Raw genomic sequence first — 21,003 nt, 5'->3', positions numbered from 1 at the left:
ATTCATGAGCATTTGGACGTGTTCAGACTCTTGCCATCCTCAAAGTCGAGTTTCAGTTGTAAAACAATGAGAAAATCACGATGTGAATAGAACGAGACAAATATTCCTACCGTTTTTGTTGTGAACAAACTCGGGAGCGATTTCATCATTATCTGCTAACGAAAAAACAAAGCGTTGTTGCCGTGCCTTCTTTGTTGCCTATTTTTCGCTTGCGGTGCCATATTTTGCGTACACTGCCTGTATCTATAAAACAAAACTGGGAACTAGTGCTCTAATGTAGACTCTGGTATCCATAATTATACGATCAAACAAATTTAATTCTATGAACTTATCACACGAATGTTCATTGCATTAAACTTTCCCCCATCTGGAATTCCACTTGACCACCACCTCCCCTATTCATGCTCGCACGACTCCTGGAGTGCCGCACAAATGAGGAGGTGTCAGGCTCCAAGTTGAAATCCGTGCCCTACTGGGCTGTTCTACCAACCACCACAACAAAAGTTTCCTTTTTGTTTCCAGGCTAGAAATGTTATTTATGAGGTATGCACTACAATTCCAGTTCCCCAGTAGGGCAGTCGGTTTTTTGGCTCCCTCGGGAACGAGTACGAAATCTGGAAGGGTGTGAAAAAAATTTGTGGAGATCGGAATTTGTTGAAATTTACTGTACGTTCTTGCATGCCCTACCAAGCTTAGAGGTATGGCAACGTGGGGTCCGTTGAAAGTGGGTGGTCCCTCGTGAGTATCTCTTAAACCCATTACATCTCAATTAGCACCATTATATAACCCCCATTGGATAATTGTAGCACAACAACCACCACCTGCAGCAGTAACACCCGGCTGACGCGAACCCCCAGCAAGGGTGGAGTCGCAGGGTTGTTCAGTGACACGCTAACGGCTGCGCTGGGAAAGCGAAAGAATCGCTTCAAGGAAATCACCGAAGAGCTGAACCAGCGGATCAACAAGGAGGAAAAGGACGAACCCTACCAGAAGCCGCTGTTCAACACCGACAAAATCAAACGCATCATGGAGCGGGTCATCGAGAAGCAGTTCGATGTGGACGAGGAGGAGATGCGCTACATTTACGATCCGTCGAAGAACTTGCAAATGTGTCAGAACATAGCCAAACAGATCAAGGATCGGATTAAGCATATGAACTATAAAAGGTACATGCTTCCGCGAACATTTCAAGATTTCAATCAATACTCAACTGTGTTTCAGACATCGGATCATCAGTTTGGCTACTATTGTCGAGAAGCAGCAGCAGGGTGTACACTACAAGATGAAGTACATCTTGGACCCCAAAATGGATGACTACATACGACACTATCACGAGACGCCCCATTTCTATATAATTGCAACTGTGATTCTGGTGCACAAGGATTAAGTTTACTTTTTTGTTGAAAATGGACACATTTGCAATGACATATGCGACTTTTGATTCAAATAGTCTAAAATATATTTAAAAAAGCTTGTCTAATGATGTTTTATAGTGAAGAGTTAAACAAGTGTTTTACTTACATATACAGTGATGAAAGCCAAACACAATTATACTATGTTGCATAAGACGAGTATAATAACACTTATTAAATTAAATAGCAGACGAATTGCATTCCGAGCAGAGGTCAAGTACTGACAATCAAAATGTGATATTGGTTTATTTGAGATAAGAGGTAAAAGTACTGAAAATAATAGTTAAATTTGGTCATGAACCATCAAACCAATAGCAAAATTTGATATTTGAAGATCAATCAAATAGCTCACTGCTATTGGTTAGATCTTACCAAGAGCTAAATGTGCTATGATGATGATGTTCCAGGAGTAAAATTGAGATATTATTTTCAGTAGGGTAAGTGTGCCGATCGTTGTGGTAATAAGGTAAATTAATTAAAAAAAAACCCTAATTAATCCACCTAGCGGTGATGGCGCCTTTCTCGTGCCTTCAAAATGTATATCGCACTTTCATACAATTAACAGAAATCCATTTCATGATACCAGAAATCATATCGTTTATCTGGCTTTTAATGTTTGAGCCTCAAACTCTTAAGAAAAAGACGCTATCTTGAATTTGAAGAAGCCATTTAGGATTTAAGATTGCTATCTTGAATGTTCTGGTCGCCATTTTTGGCGTCCAGGCAGGACCGACATCTTGGATATTCTAGTCGCCATTTTTGGAATCCAGACATCATCCCCATACCAAATATACCAGTAATGCAGTGTTTCAGGCCCTAAAACTCCATTAAACAGCCGCGATTTTGAATTCGGAGCCGCTATCTTAAATTTTAGATCGCCATCTTGGACATCCTGATCGCCATTTTGGGCTCTGGAAGTCTTCCCCATACCAAATATACCAATATTGCATGGTTTTAGAGCCTTACGCTTCTTTAAACAGACGTCATCTTGAATTTGAAGCCATCATCTTGGATTTCAGACCGCCATCTTCCCCATCTTCAGTCCAGACATCTTCCCCATATCAAATATTCCCATATATTTAGCATGCTTTAAGAGTCTAAATCTCTATTAAACAGCCGCCATCTTGAATTTTGAGCCACCACCTTGAACATTTGGCTGCCATCTTGAATTTTGGGCCAACATCGTGGATCTTCTGACCTCCAGCGTTGATTTCCGCACAAAACTCGTCAACCATGCTAAAGGTTACAAAAATCGCCGCAGTTTGATGTATCGCATGATGGGGCTAGTTCAGTTTTATATACGGCCAGTTCTACCGGTGCTGGTCCGGAACACTGAAATGGCCATAACCCCAGAACGCCTTAGCCGATCTGGACCATTTTCGATAGTAAACAATTCCGGTTCGATTCAAGCTATAATCCGAAAAATCGGCCAATGGGAAGTGCCTTAAAAGTGAGTGATTTTATTTTGCGCACATACATACATACACACATACAGACATAATCCCAATTCGTTGAACTGAGTTAATTGGTATATGCGACTTGATCCTTCGAGCCTTTTTCCGAAAAATCGTTTTTTGAGTTATATGTGTACGAGAAAGGCAAAACACTACTTTCGAGCTTTTTTGCTTTAGTTATCTAACTAAACCAATAGATTCCAAGATCTTTTTTGGTAGCAAATTTAATAATCTTTCAAATGCGATAAGTTTGACCATTTTCAAGTTACAGCCAGTTAGAGACATGCAAAGCCAAAAACATGTAAAGTTCAATTACTACGTAACAGTTGAGATTTGACCATCTGCGTAAAACATTTTTTTCACCGGTCTGAACCTGTTTGCTTGCTAACGTTTATAAGGTTATCAAAAAAATCCATACTTTGCTGTGTCGTATACATATGTCCAGTTCAATTTTATATTTAGCCGCTTTCGGAGGGACACCCGGAACTGGTTACGGCACTACCGGCTGCCCCTAATGTGGTCCTAACATATTTCTTTGATAGCCAATCATCAGGTTATCAGAAAAGCCGTCATTTTTAGTTTCACATGCATGGGTTCGGTACTCTTTTATATTTGGCCACATCCGTTGGGACCCCCGGAACCGGTTCCGGAACAATACTGGTTCAGATATGGTCTGCATACTGTTTTCCTGCAAACCGTTCATCAGGTTATCGAAAATGCCGTGATTTGATGTGTCGCATGCATGGGTTTGGTACTCTTTATTATTTGGCCACTTCCGGTGGGGCATTCGGAACCGGTTCCGGAACACTACCGGTTCAAATGTGGTCTGATACTGTTTTCCTGCTAACCGTTCATCATGTTATCGAAAAAGCCGCTGTTTGATGTGTCGCATGCATGAGTTATGTTCAATTTGATATTTGGTCACTTCCGGCGGGACACCCAGAACCGGTTCCGGAACACTACCGGTTCAGATATGGTCTGAGATTATTTTCCTGCTTACCGTTCATCAGATAATCGTAAATGCCGTGATTTGATGGGTCGCATGCATGGGTTTGGTGCATTTTCAGGTCTGGCCCCTTCCAGGGGTACCGATCCGGAACACCTAAATGGCCATAACTCCGAAACGGCTGGACCGATCCGAACCATTTTCAATAGGAAACAATGGGACCAGATTCCGCGTCGAATGAGCCGTCGATCGTTAAAATCGGTTGATATTTACTATCTAAAAGTGAGGTGACCTTTTTTTGTACACATACACACACACATACATACACACACACACACATACACACACACAGACATCATCTCAACTCGTCGAGCTGAGTCGATTGGTATATGAAACTTGCCCCTCCGGGGGCTCTATCAAAATTTTATTTTTGGAGTGAACATATAGCCTTTCGGTACACCTTGGTGTACGAGAAAGGCAAAAATATGAACATACCATATAGGGGAAATTGCCTATTCTCGGCCGTTTTGTTCTCTTCGTCTTTGGGGGTTTTTTGAAACCTATGGATCTCAGAGTTGGTCTCAAATCCTTCCCAACTAAACTGAATTATGTGGCCAAGTTTCAGGCAATTTGGCTGACAAAAACCCCCCATGACGAAGAGAACAAACCTGCCGATAATACCCATTGTCACCCTAATGAACGGTTTTAAAACGTTAGTCGATAGTTTTCTATCCAAATGTGCTGGGAAAAATATGAAAACTATCGTCTCTCTCTGTTTTCGATCAATAATCGCATACCACAACAATAGGCACACTGTTCCTATTATGGAGGTAAAATTTAATTTCGGTTCCTAATGTTGCGGTATCCCATTGAAATCATATGGGATACCGCAACATTAGGAACACTACCGCAACAATAGGAACACAGCAGCAGCAACATTAAGAAAAATATTTTTTAAAACTAGGTTTTTGGGCAAAACTTAAGCACACAAAAAGTGCAATCTTATAAATTAAGCATAATACATCTATTAAAAATGCCTTTTGGTAACATTTCAGTCGAAAAAGTGCTCAAATGCCACTGCCGCAACATTAGGTACTACCACAACGAAGGGAACAATTATCCTACTTTTACCTCTTATCTCAAACAAACAAATATCACTTTTTGATCTCCGTATCAAAATATGCTATTATTGAGCTATTTAACTCTGCTCGGGATTCTACTAATTTTGTTAATTTCTAATTTTACAATATTTTGAAACCTGATGTTTCATTAAATACAACTGTTAGTGTTTCAACCGGCAGAGAGGGTGTTTTTGGCCTTTGCCAATCTGCAGATCTTTTTATCTGGGAAAAATGTTGTCTGCTGCAAAATCGAGTTTTGCAACAAAATATTTTACATAGCATAGCATAGCGTGAATACTTGAACAAATCTCGGAAAGAGTTGCAAAGTTGAATATATACATCGACATGGATGATTTCGCTACTATCTACAATGTCATAGACCCACTCAACCTCAACTCCACACACGTGGAGAAAGAGCCCCGAACTAAAGCAGCTTCCTATAAATGAGAGGATGATAAAAATAGCGAATCAATATATAGTAGTGATATAAGACCAGGCCCACTCATGGGCTCCATGAAGCGTTTTAACGTTAAGTAGAGCCCCGAACAAAGAAGCGAACCGCACCGATCGCTGCTAAGTAGGGCTCGAAAGCGAAAATTTTACGTACGGTTCGTAGCAGGGCTTAGAATATAGAGACACGCAAAGTACGGTCTCTATCCGTAGGCTCGTGCGCTCTCTCGCGTTTAGCTCTCTGGGTAGCGTAAAGAGGAGACGAAAGAACATGAGTATGGATTTGTTGCCAGGTATATAGTTTCTAGAGAATGATTTTCTTGTTTTGTATAGGTAGGAATTTATTTTAGTTTGCAACAAATATTTGAAATTTTCAACCAATTAATATCATAGATCGTTACACGAATAACACAACAAATTGTCTAACATACAATTGTGATAGAGTGACAATACAAACGCAGAAAAATAATAGGTTTAAATTGACAAGCTTTGCTTAAGTATGTTATGAATAAAGTTTTCCCTTCTTCGCCAATTTTAGGATCATGCATATCGAAAATGTATTGATTTTCTCTTAAAAATAGTTACGATTGCTCATAATCGCACCTTTAGTTTTTGTTTCGAAACTAATATTTGAAGAAATGTATAGTGATTCAGTGAGTTTTGCTGTTTTAACACGTACATGTTTGAGCCGGGGTTTCTACGCAGCAAGTAAAGTTTAGTTCCGCACATTTAGAAAAATGTCCAAATAAATAACTCGCGAAGTTCGTTCCGACCAGTTCCAAAATTATCGTCATCCGTCGCAGATTCCGGTGAGAAGATGTGCGTATTTGCTAACCCGAAAAGATACCATTTGACGGTAATAAGTGACCACAAGGTTTTCTTTCTTCACTTTCCGGGCTGAGATCCCCCGCTTTGAAAGAGCTGTGCCTCGCGTTTCGTTTTGTCGTGTATATTTCAAAAAGGCAAAGGAGTTTTGGTTTGATTGCTGTTTTTGAAAATGGTGGTCGTCAGTGGGTGGTAAATTTAAAAATATAAATTAAATAAACGAGACATTAGGAAGAAAGTGTGCGAAATGGGTAACTTCACCCTTGTAGAAACAATAGGGCAAAGCAGAAAAAAAATCTCCGAAGACCCCATGTGAATAACAATATTACACATTTATTCATAGCTCTATTATACACATTTTCATATATTCAAAACATATTCATCAACATGTAATCTGAATCGTTTGGTACAATATGTCCACGCATCCTTCCTCCCCTGTAAATTCGAGATGCGAAATCAAATATTCTGTACTCCAAGTATTTTGAAGAATTATCTTTGCGCGTTAATACAACGCAGTAGACCAGGCCGCTTTGATGCATGTGTCATATCTCTGATATGCTGCAAGCATCAGTATTGACAAGAAAAGTAACACGATTGCTTTCCAGGCTGATTCCGCGTATGTATGAGATTAGATAAGAGTAGTTACGATTTTTCAAAGATGCTTTGACTGTACCTAACTCAACTCAGATATCATAAAAACACTACAGTTATTTCTTTTTGTAAAAAAAAACTTAAATTATACCGATAAAAATCTTAAAAAATGTAGTCGAGCTGCCAAGTTTCATCAATTAAAATAGGCGGTGTGCAGGACTGCCATATTGTAGGTTCCTCGTTATAGAAAAAGCAAGGTGTTGGATGTTAAAATACATCAATTATTGTTGTATGAAGTGCCAAAAAGGAGAGTGGGCTCATTATGTACTTTGACAAATACGCAGTCTACTTCAAGCGCATAGAATCTGCTTCCAACAAAATATTCATATACCAGCATCCAAAAGATCGCAATATATATTAAGATTTCCGATTGATGCTTTGTAACTAAAAGGTTGTGACTGAGTATAGAATTAGCTGATGTTAAAATACACGTTAATGAAAAAAAGGTTGCGCAAACTTATCGCAGACTGTTAGAAGACAGCTTCTACTATGACCAGGATTTAAGAATCTTGACCTACGCGAAGTTGTAAAGGAGACAACTACGTTATAAATGTGCTGGAAATGCAAAGGATATAATTATTCAATAAACTTAATTATTTAAAATATGCTCATAATCTCAAATTCAGATAAATTTCTTGTGAGAAAGCCAACATGGATATTGAAGAGATGGATGTTATTTTAGATAAAAATTCAACCTACAAGTCATACAGTAAGCAACAAACATATAATTAAAAAAAAAGATTGCTTGAATTCCGGGATTAAATACAATCATCCATTATTGAGAAAATGATATCTTTAAACGCACCAAAACTGGTACAAATCTCCAAGGAAATTATTTATTTGAGTTAATTTTTTACTAACAGTTTTCAGTCTTATCCAAAACCCCTTCTTTCAAAATATGAGCACAAATTATTATACTGAATAAGATTTGCAATAACACCATAGAAATACACAATATATTGCGATGATTTACAGAAGTGCAAAATCCGATGGTACGGATAGAATAGAGACCACCGGTGCGCAAAGGCGACCGATCATTATTTTACTCACATGGAAACGAACGACCGGTGCGAAAATGGGTGGATAACGGAATTAAAAATCGTTAACGACGTGCTGTTGCGTGTGTAGTATGAAGCCCACGGGTGGGCTTGGTCTAATAACATAAGTCATAAAGAGTGCAATCAGAAAGATCTATCCTAGATCAAGCTTAGTCTTCACAGCTAATAGCGTTCGGTAATTTTTACCGAAATCTTAACCGCTGAGCGTTCGGTAATGGGTTTTTAACGAAATTCTGTAAAAAATAACAAATTTCGGTAAAATGTTACCGTTTGTCTGTCAAACTCTAACGAACTTCCTGGCGAATGGGCGAAACTATGATTTTTTGCAAGGGGGCGCACTACAAACAAAAATTCATTAGTTCATCCATTCATTATTCAACGTCCCATATTTCACAGCAATCCATTAAAATTCTAGGCCCTAGGGGTGCAAGCAAGGGGGCGGCAACCTATTTTTTCACTATGAAGTTTGATAGGTTGGATTGTGCCTCCTTTCGTGGAGCATAAATTTATGCTCCAGCCAAAATATTCACCAACACAGTCGTGAAATTTGAATGTTTACTTTTTTATGAGGGATGTTAGTGCAAAACGCTTGCATCATATTACATCCCTTAAAAGTACCTTTTTACCCTTCTTACACCCATAAGAAGGGTATAAATATCGCTCGAAAAACCGACTTTCGATCCGAGGCCCGGAGGGCCGAGTCTCATATACCAATGAACTCAGCTCGACGAACTGAGCAAATGTGTGTGTGTGTGTGTGTGTGTGTGTGTGTGTGTGTGTGTGTGTGTGTGTGTGTGTGTGTGTGTGTGCGTGTGTATGTGTGTATGTGTACAAAAATGTCACCTCACTTTTGGATAGTAAATATCATCCGATTTCAACGCTTTATGTTTCAATCGACGCGGAATATTGTCCCATTGTTTTCTATTGAAAATGGTTTGAATCGGTCCAGCCGTTCCGGAGTTATGGCTATTTAGGTGTTCCGGACCGGTACTCCAGGAAAGGGCCAGATATGAAATTGCAACAAACCCATGCATGCGACCTATCAAACCACGGCATTTTCGATTATCTGATGAACGGTAAGCAGGAAAATAGTCGCAGACTATATCTGAACCGGTAGTGTTCCGGAACAACATTTGGTTACAGAGATATCTTTCGAAGAGTACTTAGGATTTATACAACTAAACCTTTTGAGATTTTTGACCAAGTGTATCATAATAAATATTCTGGCCGTCTGTCAACCGATTTCGGTTATCCTGGCACCAAATGAAAGCTACAACATTCTAGTAGAACCCTATACAATTTTATTAGGATTGGACATTTGGTTACCGAGATATCTTTCAAAGAGTACTTGGGAGTAAGGTTAACTTTTTGAGAGATTTTTGACCAAGGGTACCATAATAAATATCTCAGCTGTCTGTCAACCGATTTGGGTTCTCTAAGCACCATATGAAAGCTACAATATCCTTGTATAAGGCCCTGAAGTTTTATTTCAATTCGACATTTGATTACTGAGATATCTTACGAAGAGTATTTCAATAAATTATTTTTTATTAATCTATTCACAATACTTGTTATCTTGCATTAGTTTTTGACCAGTCTATGGGAAATTATTTTTCAATGAATAATTCTGACAAAGTGTATTGTTGTATTCAATAAAATTATAAATAACAAATTACAAATACACAGGAATTTTATGAAAACTAACAATATGTTAAATGAAAGCTTTGAATTTATATATTGTGGGAAAAATGCAAGAACCGGACAGCAAAAAAACACGCAAATGCCAAAACTGATTTACTTAGTAGATATATCTTTTTTGTCCTTTTTGCACCATAACCATGAATACCAAGTACTTCGGAGCTAATTTAATCGACTGATTAAGAGATATTAGACAAAGTATATCTCGCTGATTTTCTTATCCATTTGTTAATCGATTCAAGATCTTTTGGCAGTTAACAAAAGAGACAATATTCCAGAATATGTAAGCTATTTTTTTAAAATTTCACACATGATGCTATTTTGGAAACCAATCCACTAGATGCCAAATCCACAATATTTTCCATCACACAAAATAAATGTGTTAAATACAAATAATACAACAATAGTTTAAATAAGTGTAAGAATGGTTCTGTTCACCATAGGTGGATTAAATCGGGTTTTTCTAACTGTGTTCAGGGTAAAAATAAGCGACTGAATCTATGATCAACCTAGTTCCATCTACAGATTTTCTGTTTCAACTGTAAGCCCTCGCACCTAACTAAATATTTAGTCTTCACATTTTAACTATCACATGATTTTCGCTTGGGGGTGGAAGCTCAGGTAAAATATTATCTCCTGGGCGCCCATGAAAAACACCACCCCCGGCGAAGACTGGCGCTCGAGCCTAGCTATTTAGCACTGTAGTTGGAGGAGATGCCAATGCAGAACCCGTAGCTTCCGGGAAGGTAAGCCCTGCTCCCTGGGTTAGTGGGTTGGTGTCAGGCCCTGCGAGCCAGCCGTAAAAAAGACTAGCACCGGAAAATCAACAAGAGAAGAATGCGAACACTTCCGTTTGTCCTCTTCTTGTCGTTTTCAACCGATAAAGTCCTTTCTTTTTGGTTCCATTACAGATATGGACAATTTGTCCCATCAAAGTTTTAGTATAAGTTAGCAAATAATTTAGTTTGAAACCCATTAATCCGTACTTCCCAATTTTTTTTTTCTTCAATCCTTAACCTCGAAACAGCCGCGAGTACTTCGGCTTCCCAAACTAACATAGTTTTAAGGCAGTAATAAATTGTAAAATGTGAAATCAATGTAAAACAAAAGATTTCGGCTCAGTTATGCCCATGTGGCGCCCGAGTCTTCCAAATAAACGAATAAGTAAAAAAAAAAAAAGAATGCGAACCAATACCAATGGCGACGACCACAGCGACGAAATGGGACTTGCGATTGGAAGCTCGGTACGTGGAACTGCAGATCTCTCAACTTCATTGGGAGCACCCGCATACTCGCCGATATACTGAAGGGCCGCGGGTTCGGAATCGTAGCGCTGCAGGAGGTGTGTTGGACGGGATCTATGGTGCGAACGTTTAGAGGTAATCATACCATCTACCAGAGTTGCGGCAACACACGCGAGCTGGGAACAGCTTTTATAGTGATGGGCGACATGCAGAGGCGCGTGATCGGTTGGTGGCCGATCGACGAAAGAATGTGCAGGTTGAGGAGCAAGGGCCGATTCTTCAACATTAGCATAATAAACGTGCACAGCCCTCACTCCAGAAGCACTGATGATGACAAAGACGCATTTTACGCGCAGCTCGAACGCGACTACGACCGCTGCCCAAACCACGACGTCAAGATCATCATAGGGGATCTAAACGCTCAGGTAGGCCAGGAGGAGGAATTCAGACCGACGATTGGAAAGTTCAGCGCCCACCAGCTGACGAACGAAAATGGCCTACGCCTCATCGATTTCGCCGCCTCCAAGAACATGGCCATTCGTAGTACCTTCTTCCAGTACAGCCTCCCGTATCGTTACACCTGGAGATCACCACAACAAACGGAATCGCAAATCGACCACGTTCTGATTGATGGACGGCACTTCTCCGACATTATCGACGTCAGGGCCTATCGTGGCGCTAATATCGACTCTGATCACTACCTGGTGATGGTTAAACTGCGCCCAAAACTCTCCGTTGTTAACAACGTATATTACCGGCGACCGCCCCGGTACGATCTAGAGCGACTGAAGCAACCGGATGTCGCCACCGCATACTCACAGACTCTCGAGGCAGCGTTGCCGGACGAGGGTGTGCTCGATGTGGCCCCTCTAGAGGACTGCTGGAGTACAGTCAAAGCAGCCATCAACTACGTAGCCGAGAGCACTATCGGGTACGTAGAACGGAGTCGACGAAACGATTGGTTCGACGAGGAGTGCAGAGCGGTTCTGGAGGAGAAGGATGCAGCGCTGGCGGGAATGCTGCAGCATGGAACCCGACAGAATGTGGAGCGATACAGACAGAAGCGGAAGCAGCAGACCCGTCTCTTCCGGGAGAAAAAGCGCCGCCTGGAAGAAGCGGAGTGCGAGGAAATGGAACTACTGTGCCGTTCACAGGAAACACGTAAGTTCTACCAGAAGCTCAACGCATCCCGCAAAGGCTACGTCCCGCAAGCCGAAATCTGCAGGGATTAGGACGGGAGCCTCCTGACGGACAAACGTGAGGTGATCGAAAGGTGGAAGCAGCACTTCGACGAGCACCTGAATGGCGAAGAGAATGTAGGCACGGAGGACCAAGGCAGCGGAGGAAATGACTATGTTGGTGCAGCAGAGGACGGGAGCGAACCCAGCTCCCACGCTGAGGGAAGTTAAGGATGCCATCCACGAGCTCAAAAACAACAAAGCGGCTGGTAAGGACGGTATCGCAGCAGAACTCATCAAGATGGGCCCGGAAAAGTTGGCCACATGTCTGCACCAGTTAGTAGTCAAGATCTGGGAAACCGAACAGCTACCGGAGGAGTGGAAGGAAGGGATAATCTGTCCCATCCACAAGAAAGGCGACAAGTTAATGTGTGAGAACTTTCGAGCGATCACCATCGAATGCCGCCTACAAAGTGCTGTCCCAGATCATCTTCCGTCGTCTTTCGTTCGTGGGAAGTTAACAAGCCGGTTTCATCGACGGCCGGTCGACAACGGACCAGATCTTCACCGTACGGCAAATCCTCCAGAAATGCCGTGAATACCAGGTCTCAATGCATCACCTGTTCATCGACTTCAAAGCGGCATACGACAGTATCGACCGCACAGAGCTATGGAAAATTATGGACGAGAACAGCTTTCCCGGGAAGCTGACTAGACTGATAAGAGTAACGATGGACGGTGTGCAGAACAGCGTAAGGATTTCGGGTGAACTATCCAGTTCATTCGAATCTCGACGGGGACTACGACAAGGTGATGGAAAAGAGCACTGTGATAACGCATAAATCGTAAAGAGAGAAGAACGGCTGTAGCTTTGTAATGAGTCGGTAAAATTGGCCAAATAGTACAATCGAAACAATAGTAGAGGGTGCTGACTAATTGCTGTCTGTGGGGCTAAAATCATGTTCAGTCCCAATACATGTTTCGACTATAAAATTGTTGATATTGCATCGATTTTTTTTTAATTTTCCTATGTAACACATGTAGATTGAGAGGTTTATGTTCAAAATTTCAGCCATTTCCTTTGCCAAATTCAAAAGTTACAGGGCTGCCAGCAAAACTAGGGGCTGTACAAATTTCAATGGCGCACATTCTACTCTATCATTGCTACAACAAAACGTACTGCACCAATTCATCTGAAATTTTGTAGATGAAATGAACACATCTTAAGATGTTATAAGTCAAAATTTGAGTTATTTTAATGTATCTATTGCAGAGTTACAGCTGTATCTCTGTGTCCCAATTATTGCGGATAGGGAACGTCCATAAATTACGTCACGCAAAAATCGACCATTTTCAACCCCCCCTCCCCCCCTATGTCACACTTTTTGTATGGGACCTCTAAAATTTTTGTATGGGTTGTCACACTTTCCTGAACCCCCCCTCCCCCCTAAAAGCGTGACGTAATTTATGGACGTTCCCATATTGATGTTATATTCCTGTTAATGTTAAACATCATGGGACAATCTGCACGTTATAACTTTTGTGTCAAATGTCGGATCACATTACGGTCTTCGACAAAGTTTTTCGGCACATGTGAGGCCATATCTAACCGTTATCGGTAAAATGGTAGAAAAAAATATAAGTCCCTTGTGAGAAAAATGAAAAAAAAAAAGTTTTCCCATATTTAATCCTATGCTAATTTTAATCGCAATGCGGAACGCGGGACGGCAACCACTCGCTCCCAAATGTTGCACAGCTGTATCGGACGTTGATATGAACCGAAAAAGCTTTGTTCCGGGTTAATGCGATCAAATTTTAATTTTTTCATTCAACATTGACCCACTCTAATGTGTACTTGCTGTTCCCTTTTATATTTGAACATGACATATATATGAGGATTTCGGGGGGCAGCCTAAGGAAGCTAAAAGAACTGGTTTCCGGGCAAATAATTGTGGGATAGCCAGGCTTTTGTAACTAGAAAATAACCGTCATGTTGTTTTCCGAAGGTCTCCAGTGAATACAGCCAAGGTTGCAACCATTCATTTGCAAAGATTTACATTCATTTGCTTTTATCTCAGTTCAGAAGCATGCTATCGAAAAACAATGTATGGATGAATTTAACCTTGTAGTTTTATCCGAAAGTTTGCCGAATAACATTGGGGTCGCACACGCATTCCAAAGTCGTGAGCGAACTGTGAAGGCAACTTTCCACAGCGTGAATGGAATTTACATTCACCGCGTGGAGAGTTTCCTTCACAGCTCGCTCACGACTTTGGTATACGTTTGCGACCACAATGTTATTCGGCAAACTTTCAGATAAAACTACAAGGTTAAATTCATCCATAAATTGTTTTTCGATAGCACGCTTCTGAACTGAGATAATAGCAAATGAATGTAAATCTTTGCAAATGAATGGTCGCAACCTTGAATACAGCTTACCCTGCTACAATAAACTATCAGGCAGAACATTCCGTTCCGGTATGACTGCAGACATAGCCTATAGCCCATAGGTAATATTTGCGCCGATGGTGGGTACACACAATCTTCATCATCATTCACAACGTTGACCCACTCTAATGCTTATGAGGGTTTATCTTGCATCGGTATTAATTTCGGCCGTTGTGTAGTCAAATGCTCTAGATTAACTGAACTCTCCACTTCTGTGTTATTAAATTTCAGCGCTATAAAATCAACTAAATATCACTTTGCCTCAACCATCATATTACGTACGATTTGTTCAATTAATACCTACATCTAATCGATGGCCGTTCCGACTGAAATATGCACTTTTTCCTAAATCAAACAAATCAGGCCCAGATTTCTCCACCTTGAATCGTATATCTGTTTTGATTCAAACCAAAACTGATCGATACATATCGAAATCGGATACCCTACACCCATCTTGTTGATGCTAAAAGATTGAAACATTTCTTGGATCCGCCGGAGGAGAGCTTGTTGAAGGCGCGGATTAGTCACCCTCTCCACCACCAATCTAACGAACGAGCAACAACGATGCATCATGCCGCAACGCAATCCGACTGACGGCTTGGTTCGAAATTCTGATGAAAACCGATATCGGCGAATACAAATAGATATAGGTTGGTAAGTACTAAGAACTCGAGGGAAAGTTGATAAATTGATAGGAGCTCAGCAGGTGAATGTGCATATTAATGGCTAGACTATGCTGAAGACGTTGAAGGGCTCGATCCAGTTAAGGATCTTTGGATTTCCCTGAGAATAGAGTGGGCAGTCGGCCAACTATAAAATTTTGAAAGTGGCCGTTGTAGGTACGATGGGAATAATTAGAGTGTGACGTCTGTTTTTTTGTGATTAAACCTTTAAACAATGGAATGTTAGTACACTGGTTATCTGTGTCTCGTGTATTAAGTTACAACATATATTCACTTGCTTTAGTAATTTAAAAAAAAAATAGTTAGATTTTTATTTATTTTTGTTTGTCGAAATAAAGAGACAATCATAAGCATCGTTACCATTTAGACTTATTTTAGCATATTTATTTTAGCATATTCTTGCTAACTACACAACTAAGCCATTCATAGTTGATTCAGATTTTTACTAAATATTTGAACTCATTGTATTCTCCCTTCCTGGTTAGGAAGGGGTGGTTATGAAGATCCGACGTGGACGGGGCTATGCATGAAACGTGACACTGTTAACTGCCCGTGGAACCGTCAAGTGAAGTGAAGTGACACACGACTCGGTCTTGGCCAAATCAAAACAAATCCATGCGTCCCGAGTCCAGGGACGCGTGTCGCTTAAACGTTGCAAAGAGAGTATTAACGATGCTGAGTTCTGCTGAGGCAACGGCGCGGGGGTTCTTTGCTGATTCACCACCCTTACCCATCATAGGCTGGTATTGGTAAGTGAGTTATAACATTTGAGACTCAACGCAACGCAGCGTTCCGTTAAAATTGCTCTGACCACAGGTATGCGGTGGGAATCTAAACCGACGCAGCAATGTGCTAATAGGCAGTACTAAATACCAACACTCAGCTCAGCGTCAGCCAAGTTGGGTGTCGTTTGAATGTTGCGGTGTGCTGGTTGTTTGCTTGTTTAGGCAGTAGTGACCAAACTTACCTGCCGGCCCCAACACGGCGGAGTCACCCAACTAACAATTGCAAGTCACAAACAAGCAAGCTTGCTGAATTGTTGCTTAATAATGGTAATGATAGCTGAACTAAAATTATGCTCTACACATTACTGTTTAAATGATTTTTCAATTGAAAAAGTAGTCTATGTTCGACTTTTCTCATCGGTATCAACAATGATAAATTAAAATACTTCTCAAAAGTTTAATAAGAAATTTATTCGACAAGCATTGATTCCTTAAGGCGAAACTGGAAGCATTTCCTCACTTTTTGGTTTTTGATTTCTTATTAAATAACGAAGCAATATTTTCAAAATCGGTTTTCGTGCACATGTAGAGTATGGATCAAGGTATCTTATGATTTTTTTTGTAGTGGAAAATGTTTTTCGTTTTTGCAGAAACCATTTTTGAACAAAATTTCACAAGAAATGGTTTTTGCAAAAATGGAAATCATTTTCCACCTCAAAAAAATTCAGAAGATACCTTGATCCATAATCTTCATGTGTACGAAAACCGATTATATTGCTTCGTTATTTAATAAAAAATCAAAAACCGAAAAAATTAGAAATAGCTTCCAGTTTCGCCTTAACAAAAGATTAACAAAACATTTCAGGCCAAACATGTCTAAAGGTCCTATCTGCAGAAGAGAGGCTCTCTTTGGTTTCCCTCTCTTTCTTTAATATCTCAGCTGTTTATTTGTATTTTGATTTCCTCTTTGCATTGAATGATGGTCAAAACAATCGTCTTTTGATTTGTACTGCAAAACTAGTTGAAAAGTGTACCATTACATTGCAATAATTGAAAGAGAAAGTAAACAAAGAGAGCCTCTCAAATGCAGATAGGACCTATTGAAATGTTTGGCCTGATTTGTCTGCATCTTTGGGGCTGCAAAACGGTGAGTCGAAAGGAGAGCGTCCAACATAGCTCTGGTCCGCACAAGTTCCTACCTCATGCTTCCACGGGTCAAGCGATGACAAAGACCGCCAGCTAAGAGTTGTGTACTAAGCTGGTAGTGCAGCCTGGGCAGGGGCACTGTTGTCCTTCTGACTTCAGCTATATTGAGGAGGTACGACCCGAGCGTCTGTTCACCAAGGAGGTGCGGCTCAAACAGCGTCTGTTCTGGCCTCCAGCGGCTGAGTAAGAAACGCTGCACCACGCCCAGCTAGATCCAAGGTGGTAGCCCCATCACTCATCAGCGTGGCCGTCCCAGTGTTGGTTGGGACGTTAAACAGAACTGGCACGAAGGCCCTCCGGCGAGACAGGAGTGTTGGCGTAGGCCCAATAAGCCACCCGTAAAAATCCCCATTGCGAATAACATAGGAGAAAATACGACTCAATACAATCGGAAAAGACCCACGCGACGAAATAAGGACTACGATTGGAAATTTGGTACATGGAATTGCAAGTCTCTTGGTTTCGCAGGATGTGACAGGATAATCTACGACGAACTACATCCTCGCAACTTCGACATCGTGGCGTTGCAGGAACTTTGTTGTACTGGACAGAAAGTGTGGAAAAGCGGGCATCAAGCGGCTACCTTCTACCAAAGCTGTGACACCAACAGTGAATCAAAATTCAACCATCGCGCAACAATAATGACAATGTCGTAACCTGTATTTGTTGTGACAATCCACCCAATGCGACATAAGTTTGTCCCAACTTGAAAATAATAGGATAAACATCATGCATCACGAGTTTAGAGATTTTTAAGCCTTAGATTGCGATTTTCGAACGGTAACTTCGAGTCGGTAAACACTGCAACTCTGGTGAAGCTCTATCATCAAACAGTTTCGACTTTGGGTTAGTAATAAATGATTATTCGCGAGTTGAAAAGTACGCAACAAATTCAGCTTCTGTTTTGTCTGCAACAAAAAATTTCGAGATCATGTCATTATCTGTTACCAGTAGAGATAAAGAGTAATCGTCGCGCCTTCTTTGTTGCTTGTTTTGTGACTCTTTTGTCTGACAATTCTCATCACTGACGACGTCAAGATCATCATGGGGTGGGGGACCTAAACGCTCAGGTTGGCCAGGAGGTTTACCCCGACGATTGGAACGTTCAGCACCCACCAGCTCACAAACGAAAATGGCCTACGCCTCATCGATTTCGCCGCCTCCAAGAACATGGCCATTCGTAGCACCTTCTTCCAGTACAGCCCCCCATATCGTTACACCTGGAAATCACCACAACAAACGGAATCGCAAATGGATCACATTCTGAATGATGGACGGCACTTCTTCGACATTATCGACGTCAGGACCTATCGATGCGCTATCACTAATCACGAATACCATCACTACCTGGTGATGGTTAAACTGTGCCCAAAACACTCCGTTATTAACAATGTACAGTACCGGCGGCCGCCCCGGTACGATCTAGAGCGACTGAAGCAACCGCGCAGAATCTCGAGGCAGCGTGGAAGGTGGAAGCAGCACTTCGACGAACACCTGAATGGCGAAGAGAATGTAGGCACGGGGGACCAAGGCAGCGGAGGAAATGACTATGTTGGTGCAGCTGAGGGAAGTTAAGGATGCCATTCACCAGCTCAAAAACAACAAAGCGGCTGATAAGGACGGTATCGCAGCAGAACTTATCAAGATGGGCCCGGAAAAGTTGGCCACCTGTCTGCACCAGTTAGTAGTCAAGATTTGGGAAACCGAACAGCTACCGGAGGAGTGGAAGGAAGGGATAATCTGTCCCATCCACAAGAAAGGCGACAAGTTAATGTGTGAAAACTTTCGACCGATCATCATTTTAAATGCCTACAAAGTGCTGTCTCAGATCATCTTCCGTCGTCTTTCACCTAAAGTAAATGAGCTCGTGGGAAGTTACCAAGCTGGTTCCATCGACGGCCGGCCGACAACGGACCAGATGTTCACCGTACGGAAAATTCTCCAAAAATGCCGTGAATACCAGGTCCCAACGCATCGACTTCAAGGTGGCATACGACAGTATCGACCGCACAGAGCTATGGAAAATCATGGACGAGAACAGCTTTCCCGGGAAGCTTACCAGACTGATAAGAGCAACGATGGACGGTGTGCAGAACAGCATAAGGATTTCGGGTGAACTATCCAGTTCATTCGAATCTCGACGGGGACTACGACAAGGTGATGGGCTTTCCTGCCTACTATTCAACATCGCCCTGGAAGGTGTTATGCGACGAGCCGGGCTCAACAGCCGGGGTACGATCTTCACGAAATCCGGCCAATTTGTCTATTTTGTGGATGACATGGATATTATTGCTAGAACAAGGAACAGGGAACAGAACAGAACTGGCAGAACTGTAGACCCGCCTGAAACGTGAAGCAGCAAAGGTCGGACTGGTGGTGGATGCGGCTAAGACAAAGTACATGCTGGTAGGTGGGACTAAACGAGACAGGACAAACCTTGGCAGCGATGTTACGATAACGGGGATATTCCCGAGGTGGTAGAAGAACTCGTCTACCTCGGTTCCTTGCTAACGGCTGACAATAACGTGAGCCGTGAAATACGAAGACGCATCATCAGTGGAAGTCGTGCCTACTATGGATTCCAAAAGAAACTACGGTCAAAAAGATTCATGTGCATTGGCGTAGCTAGACCCCCCCCCCAGAATCCGCCAGGCCCCCCCAGAATGTTTTCATGACTTTATATATGGAAATTAGAAAAAATCTGAAAACCACTGTCGTGGTGACAAACATAGATATATAATAGACATTTATTTGACATAATATGTGTTTACTGCATTACTGCAAAATATAATTAAGAGCTTCTTTGTGGAATTCAAGTATGTATCATGTGGGAAAAAAATCTGGTTGAATTTGCAATGGAATTCCAACAAAAGTTTTTGAATTCCTTGTGCGAATAGATGTCACAATAAGAAATGATCCATGTAGCTGAAGTGTAAACGCGAGTGGATTCATTGAAACCATGCTGGAGGTGATTTCTAGTCGGTCACTATTAATTTCTTTTATTTCGTGGGACAGGGGTATTTGTGCGTCAATCAAACAATGCACAAATTGAAATGTACATTGAGGAAGTTTTAATATATTTAAGAGTTGGTGCTGCAATGGGTAATCTTAAAGGTATTCATGATTGGACTTCTTAAAGATTTGTCGGAGATAATATTGAAAGAATTCCTGGATGACTTCTTGGAGAATTTCTTGGCTTCTCTGTCCTTCTAAAATTTTATAAAAAATTCCAATACAAATCGCTGGAGGAATTCCTCTAGAAATCCTTCGAATTATTCCAGAAATCTACAAGTAATCCTAAAAACAACCCTGGGGCGAATCCCTGAAAAAGATTATGAACGGATTACTGAAATTTTTGAACTAACCGCTAAATATTTTTTTAAAAAAATCCCGAGCGAAATTTCGGAAGAAATTATTACAGGAATTCTCGGAACAATTCCTGCAGGAATCCCTGTAGAAATTTCTGAAAGTATACCTGGAGGAATCCGAAGAGCAATCATGCGAGGAATCTCAGGAAAAAAATCTGAAGAATCCGCATCAGAAATCCCTTGTAGAAATTACTAGAATTTTTTTTTTTGATGAATCCTTGGAGGAATTTCTGGACGCATTCCTGGAGGAATTCATCGAGAAATCACAAATGTATTTCTGGAGGAAATCCTGGAGAACCTTCTGGACAAATTCCAAGCGGAATCCCACTGTGTTGTTGTCGATCGATCTGTGTGCTGTGCATTCTTTTAGCGGCTAACGAAATTAACTAAGTTTCTATTGAAATCGTTCCTGGAAATTCGCTAAACTTCCTGGAAACGCGGTCCTGTTCAAAGTGCAGTCTTTGTATTGTTTATCTTGCCGATTTCCTGTCGGTTTTGTGGTGAAATTAAGCGAAAATTGGTTACAGTCAACCGCC

General features: G+C 41.2%; 1 protein-coding gene across 1 annotated transcript; it reads left to right on the top strand.

Annotated features, from left to right (window-relative positions):
- The first annotated feature begins 369 nt into the window (after window positions 1-369).
- LOC109410479 (uncharacterized) lies at window positions 370-1,516 on the top strand. Its single transcript, XM_019684041.3, has 3 exons — window positions 370-738; window positions 807-1,166; window positions 1,222-1,516. The coding sequence occupies exons 1-3, from the start codon at window positions 701-703 to the stop codon at window positions 1,385-1,387; spliced, it is 564 nt and encodes a 187-aa protein (XP_019539586.1). The 5' UTR covers window positions 370-700; the 3' UTR covers window positions 1,388-1,516.
- Window positions 1,517-21,003: the final 19,487 nt, after the last annotated feature.

Source organism: Aedes albopictus, chromosome 2, assembly GCF_035046485.1.
Source record: "Aedes albopictus strain Foshan chromosome 2, AalbF5, whole genome shotgun sequence".
NCBI lineage: Eukaryota > Metazoa > Arthropoda > Insecta > Diptera > Culicidae > Aedes > Aedes albopictus.
The sequence above is the reverse complement of the archived record's forward strand: the minus strand, read 5'-3'. Positions and strand labels throughout refer to the sequence as shown.